At 38.1% G+C, this 18,908-nt stretch overlaps 1 protein-coding gene across 2 annotated transcripts in view; it reads left to right on the top strand.

The window, feature by feature from the left end:
- LOC136858307 (centrosomal protein of 164 kDa) overlaps window positions 1-18,908 on the top strand; it is a 208,807-nt gene that overhangs the window by 129,001 nt on the left and 60,898 nt on the right. For both annotated transcript variants that reach the window (XM_067137748.2, XM_067137749.2), the window contains exons 8-9: window positions 3,606-3,751; window positions 11,984-12,360. In XM_067137748.2, the coding sequence (XP_066993849.1) occupies window positions 3,606-3,751; window positions 11,984-12,360 (523 nt within the window). The remainder of the gene's footprint in view (window positions 1-3,605; window positions 3,752-11,983; window positions 12,361-18,908) is intronic.

Raw genomic sequence — 18,908 nt, forward strand, 5'->3', positions numbered from 1 at the left:
TCAAAGGGAACAGTTTACCATCATATACACACCAGTTTACAAAAAGTTATCAGAACATGGACAATGGAGTTTGCAGAACAACTGTATCGCATATAGCAACAACAACGATGACGACAACTCGTAAATTTAGTTCTTTCAATGTACATATACACAAATAGTCTTTACGAAGAATTTGGCGTGGACCGTACGAGGCAACACGAGACAGCTGTTGGACTGCCGCCTAGGCGCAAAGTACCCGACTGGGTGAGACCGGATAAAAATGAATAGGACAGCAATAATCACATCTAATATGAATGGAATTTGTTTTAAATTACGATAGTAGATGGCAGAAGTGATTAAGAATAATCAGACACCTATAGGAAGCTTACCGTACGTACGAACACATTTAGAAGTACAAGAACGCCTAAACGCGTCAAACCCAATATTCGTGCGACAGCTGTTGACGCCTTTAACATGTTGACTGCCAGGACACATAGCAAGAAATGTCCCGTTGGCCAGAGCTTTCTTTCTACTGTGCCTATAGTAAATCAGAATTAAAACAATATTTAAAGTAATGTTTCACTAAATACAATAAAAATTCCTAGCACTCCTAGGTACTGCCTTGGCCCCACAGAAATGTTCACTGTATGGTTTTGGCTAGATGGCCAGAGTGGTAATTGACAAACAAAAATTCCTCATTTTCCTCCAAAAATAGCAAATAACTCAATATCCCATGTGAAGAATGGGCATTCAGTTAGTATCTAATGTACTACACACTATGAAGAAATTAATGGAAATAATAATAATAATAATAATAATAATAATAATAATAATAATAATAATAATAATAATAATAATAACAACAACCTAGTATTATTTACAATTTAATATTGAATACTTTAATATTTCACATTAAGAAAGGTTTGAGTACCCATGTTACAACTTTTGGCAAATTATATTTCTAAATTGGGATGTGGTATAAGGATTATTTAAACTGGGCAACCACATCTGAATACAACTACTGCGCTACTACTTCTTTTAATAACAGCAATGTTGGTGGTAGTAGTAGTAAGAACTGCTGCCATTCTATGAGCTCAACCCAGGAGATATTTTGAGGTTGCTTGGTTTGATATCCCTCTTATCTCTTGCAGAAGGAGGTTCCGTTCACAGCTGGTCACAACAGTGACAGAATTGTTGTAGGTTTAGGAGTTATGCTTGGGAAAAGCAAGCAGTGTCGTGTTCAGTGCTGTGGTATTTTTCTCATGGTGTTCAGAAAGGCTGTGAAATCATTCATATACGTAGGTTGCACATTTTAAGGTAAGGGTTCCTGCGTGAAGTCAAGGTATGCAGCATGAGCCTGTCTTCAGGCCATAGCCATCGGAGGTCAGTGTAAGACTGAGTAACAGGATCAGTAGGTACAGAGTCATTATTCTTATAACCTGTTGTGTAAAGGACTACTAAGGATATGGGTTTAAATGAGGGATTCACGTACAATCTGTTTCAAATATTTCAAAATAATCTCCCAGGTTTCCCACAGTTTGTTACCATTAACGAGGAAGACAAACAACACCATTGGCCTCATGAGATTCATTAATGTGTGATACCTTGCGATAACTTAACCTTATCATTGCTCTTCAAAGTACAGGGTGCGCACAAATGATTTGAGCAGTTTCAAAAAATTCCTGTTTATTATTTGTTGTAACATTACAAAATTATATAGACAGACAGAAAAACTCACAAAGTTTTTTTTTATGAACCTACAAGTGCTTGATATGTGCTCCATGAGTGACTCTACACACACCAACTCTATAGTCAGGTTCGTCCCACACCCGACGTAGCATGTCGCTCTCAATTTGACCAAAGGAGTTGATCTAACAGTTCTGTTAGATCAGCCTGTAATAGTGGCGTAAAAACTGCGTCATTCACATAACCCCATACGAAGAAGTCACAAGGGGTGAGGTTAGGAGAACGTGGAGATCATGACATGAGGGCATCATCTTCATTCTCGATATGACCAATCCATCTTTCTGAAAGTCTGTTGTTCAGAAAGTCATGAACATCAACATGGAAATGGGGTGGAGCACCATCCTGTTGGTAGATGAAGCTCATGCTATTAGTCTCCAACTGTGGCATGAGCCAATTCTCCAGCATATCCAGGTAGATGTGCCCTGTAATGGATTTTTCAGTGAAGAAGAAGGGACGGTAAATTTTAAATTTTGAAATGGCACAGAAAGCATTGAGCTTGGAAGAATCATAAACATGCTGCACACAGGTACGGGGATTTTCAGTTCCCCAAATTCGTACATTGTGCCTGTTAACTTTACCACTCAGAAAAAATGTTGCCTCGTCACTGAAGACAAGGTTGTCACAAAATTCATCATGTTCCATACACTCCTGAAAACTTGTACAAAACTCAAAAGAGTTCACTTTGTCAGCCGGCGACAATGCTTGGAGCAGATGCAAAAGGGTAAGGGCGCAACAGCAATCTTTTCCTTACGGCTTTCCAAACAGTCGAACAAGGCATGTTCATTTCCTTGCTCACTCGACGAGTTCACTTTTGCGGGCTATGTTCAAAACTGTCACATACACATTCAACCATTTCTTCAGGCACACTTGGCCGGCCTGTTGATTTTCCCTAGCACAGACATCCCGCGGTTTTGAACTGTTCATACCATCGGCGAATTGAGTCGGCACTGGGGTGGATCTTTCAATACTTGTTCTAAAGTAACGTCACTCAGTTATCACAGAGTGGCCGGAGTGAAATTTCAGACCAGCATACGCTTTTTTTGCCATCTTTGCAACTATTGGAGTTGGTCCTTACGCAGAAGACGCATCATGTCTGCCGGATGTTGCAACTGTTGCGTTCTCGCGGGCATTGGGGAAGCACAGTGTATGGAGTGCTATTCAAACAAAACAAAACAAAACTTTGAGGGATACTTCCCTTACAACATCAAACACCATCACCATATCTCTAATAATATGGCTAGAAATAATTGACAAAACCGCTCAAATCATGTCTATTGTCTAAAATAATCATTTTGAGTTTCTATTGCATAACTGGATGACGAAGCCAATAAGAATTTCTTTCCATACTTCATAACACTAGAAAATACGTGTACAACCCTTTTATTAAACATGTTGAGTTGTATCTTCACATGTGGCCGACTTTTACATTGAGTTAAGATTTGACTTCCCATTCATATCCAAAACAACAACTGATCTCTGAAGCAGTTCACTGCACATGAACAACAACAACAACAACAACAATGCAGTACTATTGCTGGGACAAATCACTAGTGTTCCGTGAAGACACGGCTGTACCACTCATGCTGAGGTAACAGATTGTGTCATTCAATTTATAGCGGGTATGGTCCATTGCTGCCACTGGAAATCACTCATCATACATGTAGTAAATACATTCACTCATTTTCATTAATGATTATTATTCGTTTCAGTCTTCATTGTATAAACCCCTGTGAATAAACTACTTTTCCCTTGTATTTCTTTCAATACATTCATTCTGAATCTCCACTCTTGTTCTTATTCTTGATGTATTGTTTAATTCTTCATTGGTTTGAAATCATTGAGTATTCATTTAATGAAATATACTTTTAATTATTCCCTAGATAAAGAACTATCTGCTGCCAAGGAGCGCCAGGAGATAGAGCTTGCTGCACAAAGAGCTACGTTACAAGAACAGCGAACCCATATAGATATCCTAGATACAGCTCTGACTAATGCCCAGGGAAATGTGGTGCGACTTGAGGAGGAGGTAAGTACACTTCGGTACATTAACCTCTCAGCGTGGGACAATGTTTACTACCTGGCTACACTGTGCTACGGGAGGAGTATACATACCTGCCAACCCTTCCGATTTACCCAGAAACTTTCCGGTTTTTAACTCTTCTTCCAATTTTCCGATTTATTTTTACTTCTTCCTATTTTTGACCAATATAACTTCTAGTACGGCCAATACTCTTCCCCTAGGATAAATTCTTATGTGCTTGTGTAATTTACGAAACGTCGTTTTCAAGTGTGTTTATTAATGCTGTATTTCATGAGTGTTTCGCCTGGCGCCTTCGTGTATCGTGTTTCCTGCTCACCACAGCAGTGTGTGCGCTTTATACAGGTGGGTTTTCAGGGCGGCAATCGTCCTGCAAGCAAGACAGGTTGGCGCACGCTAGCGACTCAGTTAATCAGGATGAAAGAATGAGTTTGTTATTGTTGTTCGCACGCTGTTAACATTGTTTCTGTGCATAGTTTCATCAGAGTTGTAGGCCACTTGTTTTTTCTTGCATTTCTATGCTTTCCCACACTGTGAAAGTCGCATGTTAATAATGTATGGGACATATTGAATTGTTTTGTATGTGTTAGTTTCGCGTATTTAAGTGCATTTAAAGATAAAAATTCCATAATGTTCCGTATTGAAATGTATCACAATTAAATTGAAATAATAAGTAAGGTAGTTCAACCTATTCAATACAAATAAATACAAAATGTAGAGTTACATTCCTATTTAATTATAAGTGGAATCGGTACCGGTTTCAACCCCAATCCGGGTCATCATCAGCCGAATAATACGCAAAAAACATTGCATAGGTAAGAAAGAAAGAAAATAAAAGATCAAGTCCCCACAAAAAACAGTTGAAAAGGCAATGTAAAACAACGGGGATAGGCACTGTAAAATTCAGAAGAAGTAGAAGGAGAGTCACTTAAAAGAAGCAAGGTGCAATCTTCTAAGCAGCAGCATAGCACACGTAAAGTTCAACATCGGGAAGCGGAGAACAGTTAGATGAGTTAGCTTGCATACACTGTTAGGCGCGAAGTCATAACACAAGTTTCCGCATGTAGAGGAGAATCTGCTTAAATGTATGATTTTGTTATGCAACGTTGGATAAGCCATTTCTTACGAAGTGCAGTATTTTAAAGAATGAGAAATAGCCGCTGCACATGGAATCAGTGTCTCGGATTTGAAGGTTAGCCAAGGCTTGATTAATTTTGTGAAGAGATATGGACTTCCTCTTCGACGAAGAACATCATCATGTCAAAAAATTACGAATGATTTAAACCATTTTCATCGCTTTGTGATTGAGAAGCATAAAGTGAAGAAATATTTGATTTCCCTTATACGAACCGCAGGTCAGACGCCAATCAGTTTCCATATGCCAAAGTCGAACAGTCGATAAGAAAGTAACATACAGTGTTATCGTACGCGCTACCGGAAGCAAAAAACAACGATGTCCTGCAATGCTTGCTGTAATAGCTGATGGCAGAAAGCTTGCACCTTACATTGTTCTAAAACGAAAAACAATGCCTAAAGCAAAATTTCCGCAAGTGATCCACTTTCGTATTCAAGAAGAAGGATGGATGAACATGTCACTTGTACAAGATTGGATACGAACGGTTTGGGGTAATGTAGCAGGGTCCCTCCTTCGATGTTCGGCCCTTCTCGTGTTGGACAGTTTCTTTTTTTTTTTGCCGGTATGTCATTATTATATTACATGAATTGTACTTTTATTAGTTCATGTTTATTTCACTTCAGGTCGTATTGTCAGCTCGTAATGGGAAGAATATTTTCCAGTGTCGGTACTTCAGTCCTACGTGTCTAACTTACCTGATGTACCCTATTTGACTTTTCAGAAAAAATCTCACGCTGGAATTTTACGCCAAGTGATGATAACCGCAAATGAGTTGAACCAATTGTGTTTATATTATATTTTATGTATCTTTTAAATGTACAGTAAATGAATTGTAAATATCTGAATTCCTTGAATAATTTACGCATCCGAAGTTTTCACCTGTATTTTTCGTCAAAAAAGTGTGTTAATTACGCAAGAAAATACGGTATTATGCGTTTTGTTTCGTGTGTCGGTGTGTCATAAATATTATTCGCTTAAGTGTCATAAATGAGAATGATTAGATACATTTTCTTGTAACCATTTTTATGTTTTCTTAGTTTAAAATTTTAAATTTAATGATCAATTTGCATTGTAACTGTGGATATGTATGCCTTTTATCTTGACCTTTTTCCACCTAGACCATGGTGGAATATATGTGATGAAATCCAAGAATTAAAAAAATCTCCCTATTTCTGGTTTCTAAAAGTTGACAGGTATGAGTATCAAGGGTTATGAATTTCATGTTGTTGGTCCGTACTGAACTGAGAATAACATATGAATAGTAACACAGTAAGGTTTCCACCTATTCAGTACTAATATGTATTTACAATGTTATAAATTACATGGAACTAGTTTCGACCCGCCTAGGGGTCATCATCAGCCATATTAAAGCATACATAAGTATTTTGTCGAATCCTAAAACATGTTATTTTTAACTGTAATAATCGTATGGATTTTATAATTTATAAAGTGAAGTTTGGTAATGAGATGAGAAATGTTAGTATGGTACAGGTGAGTAGTAAATAATAATATATATACAAACAAGTTTGGAACAAAGTACTAGTGGGGTGCTTAGAGTTGTAAAATATAACCTCGTGGATGTCAGTAGTCCTCGTACTAAAGAAACAAAGTGAGATAACACATATAAACATATATACAAGTATGTACAAAGTCTGGAGAGAGTAAAGAGTGATACTCTTTTAATGTCGAGTTGGCTTGACACTGATCACTTGAGCGGAGAAATTAGGTATTTGGTGTATTAAAGCTGTGTTGGTCAGTTGCGTTGTTGATTGTTGGACGTGAAGTTGTTTTTGAATTTCTGGTTGAGAAGAAGGTGGAAACTGCGCGTGGATATATTGATTCTCAGTTCTTAGCGGAAACCAAATTGGACCTCGCGCTGCGATCGCACACCATCAGCTATACTACACACACCGCAGCGCGAGGTCCAATTTGGTTTCCGCTAAGAACTGAGAATCAATATATCCACGCGCAGTTTCCACCTTCTTCTCAACCAGAAATTCAAAAACAACTTCAAGCTTTAATACACCAAATACCTAATTTCTCCGCTCAAGTGATCAGTGTCAAGCCAACTCGACATTAAAAGAGTATCACTCTTTACTCTCCAGACTTTGTACATACTTGTATATATGTTTATATGTGTTATCTCACTTTGTTTCTTTAGTACGAGGACTACTGACATCCACGAGGTTATATTTTACAACTCTAAGCACCCCACTAGTACTTTGTTCCAAACTTGTTTGTATATATATTATTATTTACTACTCACCTGTACCATACTAACATTTCTCATCTCATTACCAAACTTCACTTTATAAATTATAAAATCCATACGATTATTACAGTTAAAAATAACATGTTTTAGGATTCGACAAAATACTTATGTATGCTTTAATATGGCTGATGATGACCCCTAGGCGGGTCGAAACTAGTTCCATGTAATTTATAACATTGTAAATACATATTAGTACTGAATAGGTGGAAACCTTACTGTGTTACTATTCATAGGTATGAGTATAGCACCAAGTATGCTATGAGTGCAGGCTTTTAGTTTATCTAGATAAAAATGCCAGAGCTGTACCTTAATTAAGGCCACGGCCGCTTCCTTCCAATTCCTAGGCCTTTCCCATCCCATCGTCGCCGTAAGACATATCTGTGTTGGTGCGACGTAAAGCAAATAGAAAAAAAAATCTAGATAAAGAACTATCTGCTGCCAAAGAGCGCCAGGAGATAGAGCTGGCTGCACAAAGAGCTATGTTACAAGAACAGCACACCCATGTAGGTATCCTAGATACAGCTCTGACTAATGTCCAGGAGGAGGTAAGTACACTTCAGTACGTTAACCTCTCAGCGTGAGACAACGTTTACTACCTGGCTACCCTGTGTTGCGGGAGGAGTATAGCACCAAGCATGCTATGAGTGCAGGCTTTTAGTTAATCGGGTGTAAATGACAAGCGGTTCAATGAATTTTACCAAAATGTTAAGTATATTAGTGCATAAACACGCAAACAGCATAATACTACTGGAATTATCCAAAGTCAATGAAGGGGAGGAGTCATCTGAGTTTTAAAATCGAACAAGAGACATGGCTGAACCAAATATAGAAGTAGCTAGTGCCCCGATTTTATTTTGAAACAAGATCTCAATATAGGTTTCTGTATTCTGCTCATTAACATACACAATGCAAAAACTACATACATTCCCTCTACAGAAACCGGTGCACATTCATTTACCCTTGATCGGAACGTAAATAACATACTGTGCTGAGCATAAATATTTGCCTATTCTACTATCATCTTTATGAACACACCAGTAGAAAACAACTGAAAATTTTTCACACAGGACATAAGCAGTTCTTTGCAGCATTCTGAGACCCATAATATGCCGTAAACATTTTCCTTTGCAGTCTATAATTATCCATGTCTTCTCACACAAACCCACCATCAATAACATTACAGCTGATATTTTACTGTATATCAAAAGCAACATCAATGTCAAGATCACTACTTTCACTCTCAAATTCCATATCCTAGTCCATGCTTAACGAAACTAAAATTTCCGTATCATCATTCAGTAAAACATCGTTCATTTTCGAATTCGCGATCACAAGAAAACGTTTAGCTGCCATGATGTCAACAACAGAACTTGTTGGTTTTTCAGATGCGATATATCATATACATGATATAGATGTTTATTCCCAAAGGGAATCTGAAATATTTGTTCCGAATGAGTACATTTATAATACCAATATAAATGGTCCGTTATTGGACATTATAAATCTTCCAGCTAACTCATTCCTGGTTGCCAGCGTTTCGCCTCCGTGTGCCAGGCTGGGCTCATCAGTTGGTACCTAGCACACCCACCAAGACGCTGGCCAGTGCTACCGTGGAGGCCACTGCATAGGCCAATTGCAGCCACCGGCAGTGCCAATGCACCATGAGAGACCTTGTCTCATCACCAAAAATTGATGCCTGCTTGGCCATCAGATGATATAGATGTTGATTCCCAAAGGGAATCTGAAATATTTGTTCCGAATGAGTACATTTATATTACCAATATAAATGGTCCGTTATTGGACATTATAAATCTTCCAGCTGACTTATTCCTGGTTGCCAGTGTTTCGCCTGTCTGCCTGCTCTGTGCGACGTTGCATGATGCTAGCATTGCCTGTGTTGTGTCTGTGATCGTTTAAAATGTTTAAACAAACTGAGAACCCCGCCAGTTGTGAAGTGAGGGCCGTGATTAAATTTCTTAATGCATGAAACTTTCAACCTTGTGATATTCATCGCCAATTAACGGAGGTGTACGGAGACAATGTGATGGCCGAGTCGTCTGTTTGGTGCTGGTGTCGCAACTTCAACCTGGGGAGGGGGAATACACACGACGAGGAGCGTTCAGGGGGACCATCTGTCATTATAGACCATCTGTCATTACAGACCAACTGCTGAGCGCAGTAGACGAATGCGTGAGGAACGATCGGCGCGTCACAATTGATGAACTCTTTGAACATTTTCCTAATGTGTCTCGAACAATTGTTCATGAAATTGTCAAAGACCATCTGCATTATTCAAAAATCTGTGCAAGGTGGGTCCCTCGCATGCTTACAGAGGAGCACAAAATCAAGCGTATGGCTGCAGCACTGATGTTTCTGGAATGTTATTCCGATGAAGGAGACTCTTTCCTGACTCGCATCATTACTGGAAACGAAACCTGGGTTTGTTATGCATCACCTGAGAGTAAACAACAGTCAGTGGAGTGGCATCATGCTCATTCACCAACCAAACCAAAAAAATTCAAGACAGTTCTGTCCACCAGGAAACTCATGGCAACCATTTTCTGGGACCGCCGAGGTGTACTGCTCATGATTTTATGGCCCGTGGAGACACAATGCTAATGCGTATTGTGAAACATTAAAAAATTTACAGCGGGCAATACAAAATCGACGGCAGGGTCTATTGTCTACAGGTGTCGTTCTCCTTCATGACAATGCCAGGCCTCATACAGCTGCGATAACAACAACTTTTGCAGCAATTCAAGTGGGAAACCTTCGACCATCCCCCGTATAGCCCGGACTTGGCCCCTATGGATTTTCATCTCTTTACGAAGCTTAAAGACTTTCTGGCAGGAAAAGTTTTGACAGCGACGAAGAACTTAAATGAGCCGTGACTACGTATCTCAGTACGCTGGCGGCAGAGGACTATGACACTGGAATACAAAAACTTGTCCCACGTTATGACAAATGCCTAAATTTGCTTAGAGATTATGTGGTGAAGTAGTGTAAAGTATGCTCTTTCCAATAAAAATGTGTATATTTGTTAATATTTACTCCTATGTCTTTATTGCGCAAACGGGTACCACTTTCCGGATGGCCTTCGTATATTTCATTCCCCTACTTGCACCTGGTAAAAGTATCATCTTTTTGACATTTATGATTCTATTAGCATGTTATTTCTGACGTTCTCGTGGCATAGCGACCATTTTTGCTCCAGAAAACTTCACTGCTAACAGTGAAATGGCACACGAAGGATAACACACAGTTTAATATAGGAATTTTGAAGGGACAGACAAAAATGGTCATTATAACGGGGTTCTTGTTATATGCCATACTCGCTATAGCGGACTTCCACTGTATTTCGCATTCCATTCAGATGTTAGAAATTTATTTTGTGTTGAGTGGTATAGTGAAGTGTACCAAAAATTTGTCGCGTGATACGGTAGCCTGCATCTGGATTAGGAACATAATCGTATGAAATTGACTAGCCTGGTGCATATTTGCCTTGTGATAGCCTGGTTATGGATACGGAAAAAGTCGTGAAATCTTTACTAATGAAGACAAAATTAAAATCTGTCAGAACGTGGACTGTTGTCCACATCTAAAAGCATGCAAATGTCGTGAATGTTGAACTTGCACCTTCGAGTTTCGACTCTATCACTCAACTTGGTCAAAGTTTTTTCGATTCAAAATGGCGGCTAAAGTCATTCCTGCCAGTCGCACATGGTCCAGTGTTACCTCCAATTCATTGTCAAAGAGTGTGACCAGAGAATAATGTTTAATAACCCACTGTTCTGAAATAAAAGGCTTCTACTTTTTTTTGTTTTATAAAGAGTGTAATCTGCAATAATATTTTGATATTTTATATGCCCCCGTGTACATGTTTTCATATGTTTGGTGTTTTTCACACCTTTCAGTGCACCTGTTGTTTTATAAGCCCCAGCAGAAAAGGTTTCCATATTTGTTCTCTCGTGTTTTTCACACCCTTTAATACTTTCTTCTCATCTTTAGATATGATAGATATAGTTTTCACTACCCGCAGATACACAAGTTAAAATGCAATCATTTTGTAAAAATTTGTATTAAGCTTTTTCATATTCCTGTTGGATAGTTTTTATTTGTATATTTAGTAGTATGTTTTCTCGCTTAACATGTTTTTTTATTGTCCCCTGCAAAAACGTTTTAACAAGGTGAACTGTATAGGGTGATATAAGAACATGGAAAGCAACACACAATACAGTGATCATAATGAAGGCCAGTATGGGAAGAGGGAGCAATAGAAAGAGGAGATGAGGACAAATTTGAAAATACAAAAGGACGAGGACAATCTACACATGTTCGTGCACCGCCATCTTCTACTAGATAGGCTTTCTCCTCATCTCTCTCAGTTCCTTAATTTTTTTCCTAACCCCCTACGAGCTCATTTTTGCTTCCCATGTTAATCAAGACAATGAATATCAACACACTCTTGGGGGCCATTTGACATACGGTCACTTTTGATGTGGGAAGTATAAGATTAGAAAAGGCTGGATAAACGGAGGAAAATGAAAGAGACACAAGATAAAGATGAACAGAGGTAGTAAAAAACTATAAACACTGGACAGACACGAAAGGAGAACAGGATACCAATGGGATAAATATCGGAAAGGAACAAAGAAGTGTAAAATGAAGTTGTATATAGAGGGATAGAGGATCCTATTTCATGTTGATTACTATACTATTCCTTATCAGTGAAGTTAAATTATGGTCCTGTTCTAGGAACTTAATTTTTGATACTGAATCCTGTTTTAATCTCTTTTTTGTTTGTTTGTTTCAGTGTCGCAAGAAACAAGTTTACGTGGAGCGCGTGGCACAGTTACAAAGAGCCCTGTCGTCCCTTCAGTTAGCCAGCGATAGACGAGAACAGACAGAACGTAAATTGCGCCTGCAGTTGGAACGTGAACTGCGAAATGAACGTGCCCGTGCAGCAGGTGGTGCCTTAGATGAAGCTGATTCTGGTGGAGGAGGTTCAGGGTTAAATAGATCTCAAGACAGCAGTCAGCATGAGGAGACTCTTCCTGAGTTAAAAAGAAGATTGAGGGAGAGGGAGGAAAAAATAATGAGATTAGAAGGAGAAGTGGCAAAATGGGAGCAACGCTATTTAGAAGAAAGCACTCTGAGGCAGGCAGCTATTGATGCTGCTAGTATTCCCAAGTAAGTGAACAAATTCAGCCTACCCGTTATGACTCTTCATCAGATATTGATACCCACTAACCCTCTTGGATCCAAATTTGTACAATCTTGCATCCCCTGTTGTTACCAATTTAGCCTCAGATACAGAAAACTATATATAAATAAGTGAAAGTCGGTTTGGAGCAATCTATATAAATAAAGGTATAAAAATGAAAATAGATGTGAATTAATGAGGCACGTCCAGGCGTCTTAGAAACTTAAAACCAGGTACTAGAGAAGCTGATGACCTCAGGAACCCTACAAAAAACAAAAATTCTCAAAATTCCCTGAGGGGGCCACACTAGGGGGTTTCAAATTTGGAGCTCAGCATAGGAACGCAGTCGGATATATTTATGCAAAACGATAACCTATAGGTTTCATGGGCTTAAAAGTTTCTTGAAAGTCCTAATTTTTACCCCCCCTCCCCCAAATCAAGATGGCGGCATAATCTGCAAGACAAGCTAGAAAATTGAAATTTGGCAAAATTATAGGTGTTAGTCTGTAATCTACGAAAAAATGCCAAGATGTTTAACCCTTGCCAAGCGGATAAGTTTTTGTTTGTGAGCATTACTTTTTGTAAAAGTATTTTTTTATTAACACATCAAAATGCAAATGTGTAAGTAGTATAAGGCTTATTATGTCATTCATATCTGATTTCAGGAGATCAGCTTGTAAGTATCCATATAATCTTGAAAAAATAAATCCTTAACTGCTGGTTTTAGTCCAAAATTGACACAAGGCACAACACAAAGTAGGCTCAATTAAGATCACTAAACAGTTGAGCTGTAATTCACTTTCTACCCTACTTCATAATTCACTATGACTACTGGCATAAATATTGAACTGGAAAATTCACTAATAAACATGTACAGTAACAATCTACCTAGTACCGTATTTACGCAAATAATCCCCGCATATTTTTTTAAAAAAAATTTGAGGCACGAAATTGGGGTGTGGGTTTTATTTTGCGTCAAGGTTGCCAACACGCTCCTGGCTCAACTAGGTTTTGTTGCTGAGTGTACAGTATGCTTTGTGCAACCGTAGATGGAAGAAAACTGTCCCCATATGTCATATTTAAATGGAAAACAATTCAGACTTTTAATTTTAAACTGACTTAAATTTTTTTTTTAAATAGTGCCATATTTTACAGAGTAATTTAAATTCAAAATTTCTCCACATCACGATAGAACTCATCTTCCGGAACGTGCAGGGGTAGCTTTCCACACTTTCATCACTTCGGTGTGTCTATAGTGTGTTTCATAGTTGAAAATAGAGTGAAATCGCAATTCTTTTGTATTCAGCATTTTAAAGAACGCCACAATATCATGTAGCAGGCAGTACGCAGATAAGCTGAATCTGCGAAAACTGGCGAATGTTGGCATTTCTGAATTACAATATGGCTGTTAATTCGAAATCACGTAATTGGAAGTCTGATTTCTATATTACAAAGAAAGAGCTTTTACTGTATCGCAAAACTAACATCAGATTTCTCCGGTGTGTCTATTTCAAGTGTTTATATTGCACGAAAAGAATTATCTACCACCGGTTGTGTTACTGTCCAGTAACCGTCTTACTAATAAAAAGTCCTTATACAGTTGTTTAACACTTGTATAGTTATACAGTGAATTAACCCTGTATACGCGTTGTATATTTTTCTTACTAATAAACGTGTTATACACATTGTATTACTATACAGCACGTATACACTTGTTCCAAGTTGTAGGAATCTCTTCCTGCAGTTCACTGACGTATTTCGCACGTTCATCGACTTTATGATCGCTTCTGCTTGTTATCTACGAGCAAAACTTTCCGGAAAGTCGTGCAGTAGCACAGCATATCGAAAAGGCAGTGGCAATACAAAGTGAGACAGCTGGAAATTGGCTTATATTGACATCAACATTTCTTCAGCTTGCTTGTGTAATGAACGCCACGAAAAAAATGGGAAAGCTTAAGAAAAGATCAAGAACTACTGACTGGGACAGTACGGAAAACATAAGCAATTGTAATTGAATCGGTGTGTTGAAAAGGGTACACATTCCAAAATCCTTTCTTTTCAGGAGAAAGGAAAAACCGTTTTGTAGCTAAAATAAGGGTTTGATCAAAAAGGTTTCTGTTAGGCAATTATGCATCATATATCTGCGTATTCAACTACAAAGTATGGAAATCATATAACGTATGGTTTTCAAGTTATACCTTCTTTTATGTCAAGGAATATGTCCCTTTTTACACTCAAATTTGAGAAAGGTCTTTGTAGAGGCAGATTATGTATAATTAACTCATAATTTCAAAAGTCTATTAAGCAGTAACACATTATTACACAAAAATTCGCCCAACCGTAATTTCTTTTATAGTTATTCATTGTCATTCCGTCTCTTTAAAAGTGCTTTACTTTACGAAGATGTCTAGCCTCCATAACCCCTAAATGGTGTATGTCTTCTATGTTTAAAATATCGTGAAGATCATCGTTATCTTCCATTCCTTCAATGTTGAATGGATAAGTCGAATATTTCACCACGATGATATTACTGCAGACAGTAAATACCAAGAAAATAAACTGCTCACTCGTTTCTTTTTCTGCTACTCACTGCTATACAGTGCTTATACAAGGGTCCTGGTCTGTATAAGCAATTCCATGAATATCTATAACAGATGTATATACAGGAGGTTTATACATGGTTTATTAGTAACAAATTTCACATAAACGGTGTATATACCTTGTATAAAAGTTATACACTGTTTATTAGTAAGATAGTAAAAAGAGACCATGTGTGAGAAGTGCTTTAGTCAAACATCGGAATGCGCCATTGTATCTGTTTCAGGTGTTTACATTGCACGAAAAAAGAAATTATTCGCCACCAAGTAAAAAGAGACTGCGTATTAAGTGTTTTAGACGTAGTGTGTGACGAATTTGTAAGTAATTTAGGAGAGGCTTCTAGTAATGCAAGAAACAATGAATCTTCCCATTTACAGGGAATCGAGCCTAATGCAAGTTCAGATTAATGAAATAACTGTCACGTAAGTAGCCTACTTAATCATTTTCATGGAAAATATATTTCATAGCAGTGGTAATGTATTTTTATCATCTCAGGCAAAGCAGCTATATCCGTAAATTTACATGTTCATGTTTGCGTAAAGACTATGTGGACTTTGCGGAGCGATACGAAATGTTTGTTTGTGCCTACGTTACTCTTTCGATGGAAGGAATTTTAGTTCATTTCATTTTGTTGAAAATGAGCCTTCCTAAAATGAGCGTGCGGGCATTATTCGACGGCGGGGATTATTCGGGTAAATAAGGTATTGTTTCCAACAAGGCAGAAATAATCTTCAGTGATCTTCAATGATCCATATTGGAAACAAATGAACGTCTCAACACTTTCCCATCAACATCATTGTGTTCACACTTGTTTCAGCTGAGCTGAGTTCTAGAAGATTCCTCTAGTGCTGATATTTTAGTGTTTCACCTGGTCTTCTGTGAGGTGCAGTCTTCCAGTTGGAGGAAAGTTGAGAGCTTGCACAGTACATGTGATTGTGATGAGTGTTTTAAAATCTTTACTTGTCTTGAATTCCATGCTTACTTCGTATCTACAGTAAAACCACGATAATTCGAAATCAGTTAATTCAAAATTTCACCTAATTTGAAGCAGCTCTTGTTCCCGGAAACATGAGGTATGGTTTTGCATTTTTTTTAAAAACTGTTTAATTTGAAATACGGATAATTCGTAATTCGAAGAACAATGTCGGTCACATTACAGAAATTCAGACTTTTAATTCGAAACTTCCTTTACATTTGGAAAAAATAGTATTTTACAGAGTAATTTAAATTTATAATTTCTCCGCGTCATGAAAGAACGCGTCTTCCGGAACATGCAGCAGTAACTTTGCGCACTTTAACCTACTTCAGCGTGTCTACAGTGTGCTTCATATCTGCTATGTTCGAGTGGAATCGTAATTATTTTGTATTTGGCATTTTAAGGAACACCACAATATCATGTAAGCAGGCAGTGCGTGGAGAGGTAGAATCCACTAACACTGGCGTTGCCAGCAGTTGGCGATAAAGCATGCCTTTTAGCCTAGAATCAATTCGTACGCACCAAACAACATTGTCAATGCCGATGAAACTGCATTGTTTGTTTGTTTAATTTTTTTAAATGGTGAGGCCAAACGGATTTATGGTTTTAAAGGAGAGAATTGCCAGCTGGGAAATGTACTGTGTTGCTATGCAGTGCACACGGAAGCAAGGGACTTCCTTCCCCCGTCATAGAAAAGTTCGAAAAGCCACGATGTTTTAAGGGTGTCAGGCACTTTCCATGCCAGTACAAGGCATCTAAAAATGCAACAAACAGTACAGTAATCCAGAAGTCAAGCATTTGCACAGGGGAGCCAGCATAATTTTTCCTCATCTTTGAATCATGTTTTTCTTCCTTTCGCTGTGTGAGATTATATTTTGCCATTGTTTTATACAAGTGCATTATTTGAATAGTGTAAATGCACCTTGTTGGATGCATTTCTGAAATAGTGTTTTCCATGGCATTTGACAAGTTTGAACTGAGAATCAAAGTGATTGCATGCATTAATGTGTCTTAAAAGTGCCATGGCAGGAAATCGTACAAGTATAGTCACTGTACTGTTGTTGTAATGTGGACGGAAGCGAGAGACTTTCTCCCCTCGTCATACAAAAGTTCGATAAGCCGAGATGTTTTAAGGGCATAGGATACTTTCCGTGCAAGCACAAGACATCTAAAATGCATGCAGTACAGTAATCCAATGAATAAAGCACTTGCACAGGGGAGCCAGCATAAACTTCTCCTCGTCTTTGAATCATATTTTCTTTCTTTGTCTGATACCGATAGTAATCATCTCCTGTTACAATGTCCTGCTTTTGATGTTCCCCGCTAGCGCTTCCTATCCTCCTGCTTAACATGAACATCCCCTTCCCCACAAGTATTTTGTGTTTATTATCCTCTCTAACTCCGACTCTTGATAACAGCATAAATCAGTTTCTTGATAATGCACATATTGTATTATAAGCCTTTGACGGCCTCTTTGTGTTAGCTCTTCCATTGCAAAATATTTGTCATAATTTTGGTGGGATACAGATCTCCTTAACCTCTGTCTTGTATGAGATCTTCATGTTTTGTATCAACTACAATTTTACCATTCATTACGAGTGATACATGTGTCAGTGTTGAAGTTAATAATCTGATTTTGTGACTGGACGATAACACGAGTCCAACCTCACCTTTCAAGAAGAAAAGAAGAAGAAGAAGTTTTCTTTCTTTTGATTTCATTGCGTGAGGTTATGTTTGCCGGTGAGTTATCCAAGTGTATTATTTGAATACTGTAAATGCACCTTGTTGGATACATTTTGGAAATAGTTTGTTTCCATGGCATTTGAGAGCTTTAAACTGTGAATCAAAGTTAACTGCATGCAGTAACGGGTCTTAGAATATATTGTGACGCCGCAAGGGTTGGCATTTCCGAAGTACGTGTTGGCGGTTAATTTGAAATCACGTAATTAGAAGTGCGATTTTTACATCTTAACGACTTTGAATTAACAAGGTTTTACTGTATACATTTTTGTTTATTCTTTTTATTCATGTCTTGCCTTTACTTTGATTTTGACTGATGATGGTCTCTGGTAAGACTGAAACTAGTTTCAACAAATATATGTAACTTTTTAAAGGTTACAACAAACAGTATTGAATAGGTGAAAACCTTTAGCTTTTGTTTTACACTATATTGCTCTTCAATACAGATTAGTATGAAATTTATTGCCTATGAACAGTGCAAGCGATGAGCAACTGATCAGAGGTGTCGATATCCATGGGCTCACCACTGGAACTCATATTGAGTCTACGTCCAATATTGGTAAAACCTGCACTGGTATGTGGTCGGGTGGCAACTTTGTGCTTACTGTTCTTCCTTTTCTTGTAGATGGCACCTTTATGAAATAGTCATGAGCTGCTCTTTCTTCTAATTGTCATTTCTTGAAATTCTACTTCTATAAATTCGCCATGTGCCTTGGCGTTTTGACAAGATTTTGCACTGATGATTGTAATTTCATCTCACAGTTATTAAAGCATGACATTGTTGTAACTCTCTTGCTGTGCACTCGGAACTGAATGCTTGAGAAGTGTGTCAGTTCCTCATCATTACCTTGAATCTTCTCAAGAATCATTCTTTTTAACTTATCCGTAAACTCTTGCCCTACGTACATCATACATAACTCGACTGTACTGTGCACAGTTTGTATTTCATAAAATCTTCGCTATTTTTTAATGTTATTTGCTTTACGTCCCACGGAACTACTTTTGTGGTTTTCGGAGATGCCGAGGTGCCGGAATTTAGTCCCGCAGGAGTTCTTTTACGTGCCAGTATATCTACCAACATGAGGCTGATGTATTTGAGCACCTTCAAATACCATCAGACTGAGCCAGGATCGAACCTGCCAAGTTGGGTTCAGAAGGCCAGCACCTCAACCGTCTGAACCACTCAGCCCTATTTTTGGATCGCTCAACTTTTCAAATTGG

This window comes from Anabrus simplex, chromosome 1, assembly GCF_040414725.1.
Source record: "Anabrus simplex isolate iqAnaSimp1 chromosome 1, ASM4041472v1, whole genome shotgun sequence".
In the NCBI taxonomy this organism is placed as follows: domain Eukaryota; kingdom Metazoa; phylum Arthropoda; class Insecta; order Orthoptera; family Tettigoniidae; genus Anabrus; species Anabrus simplex.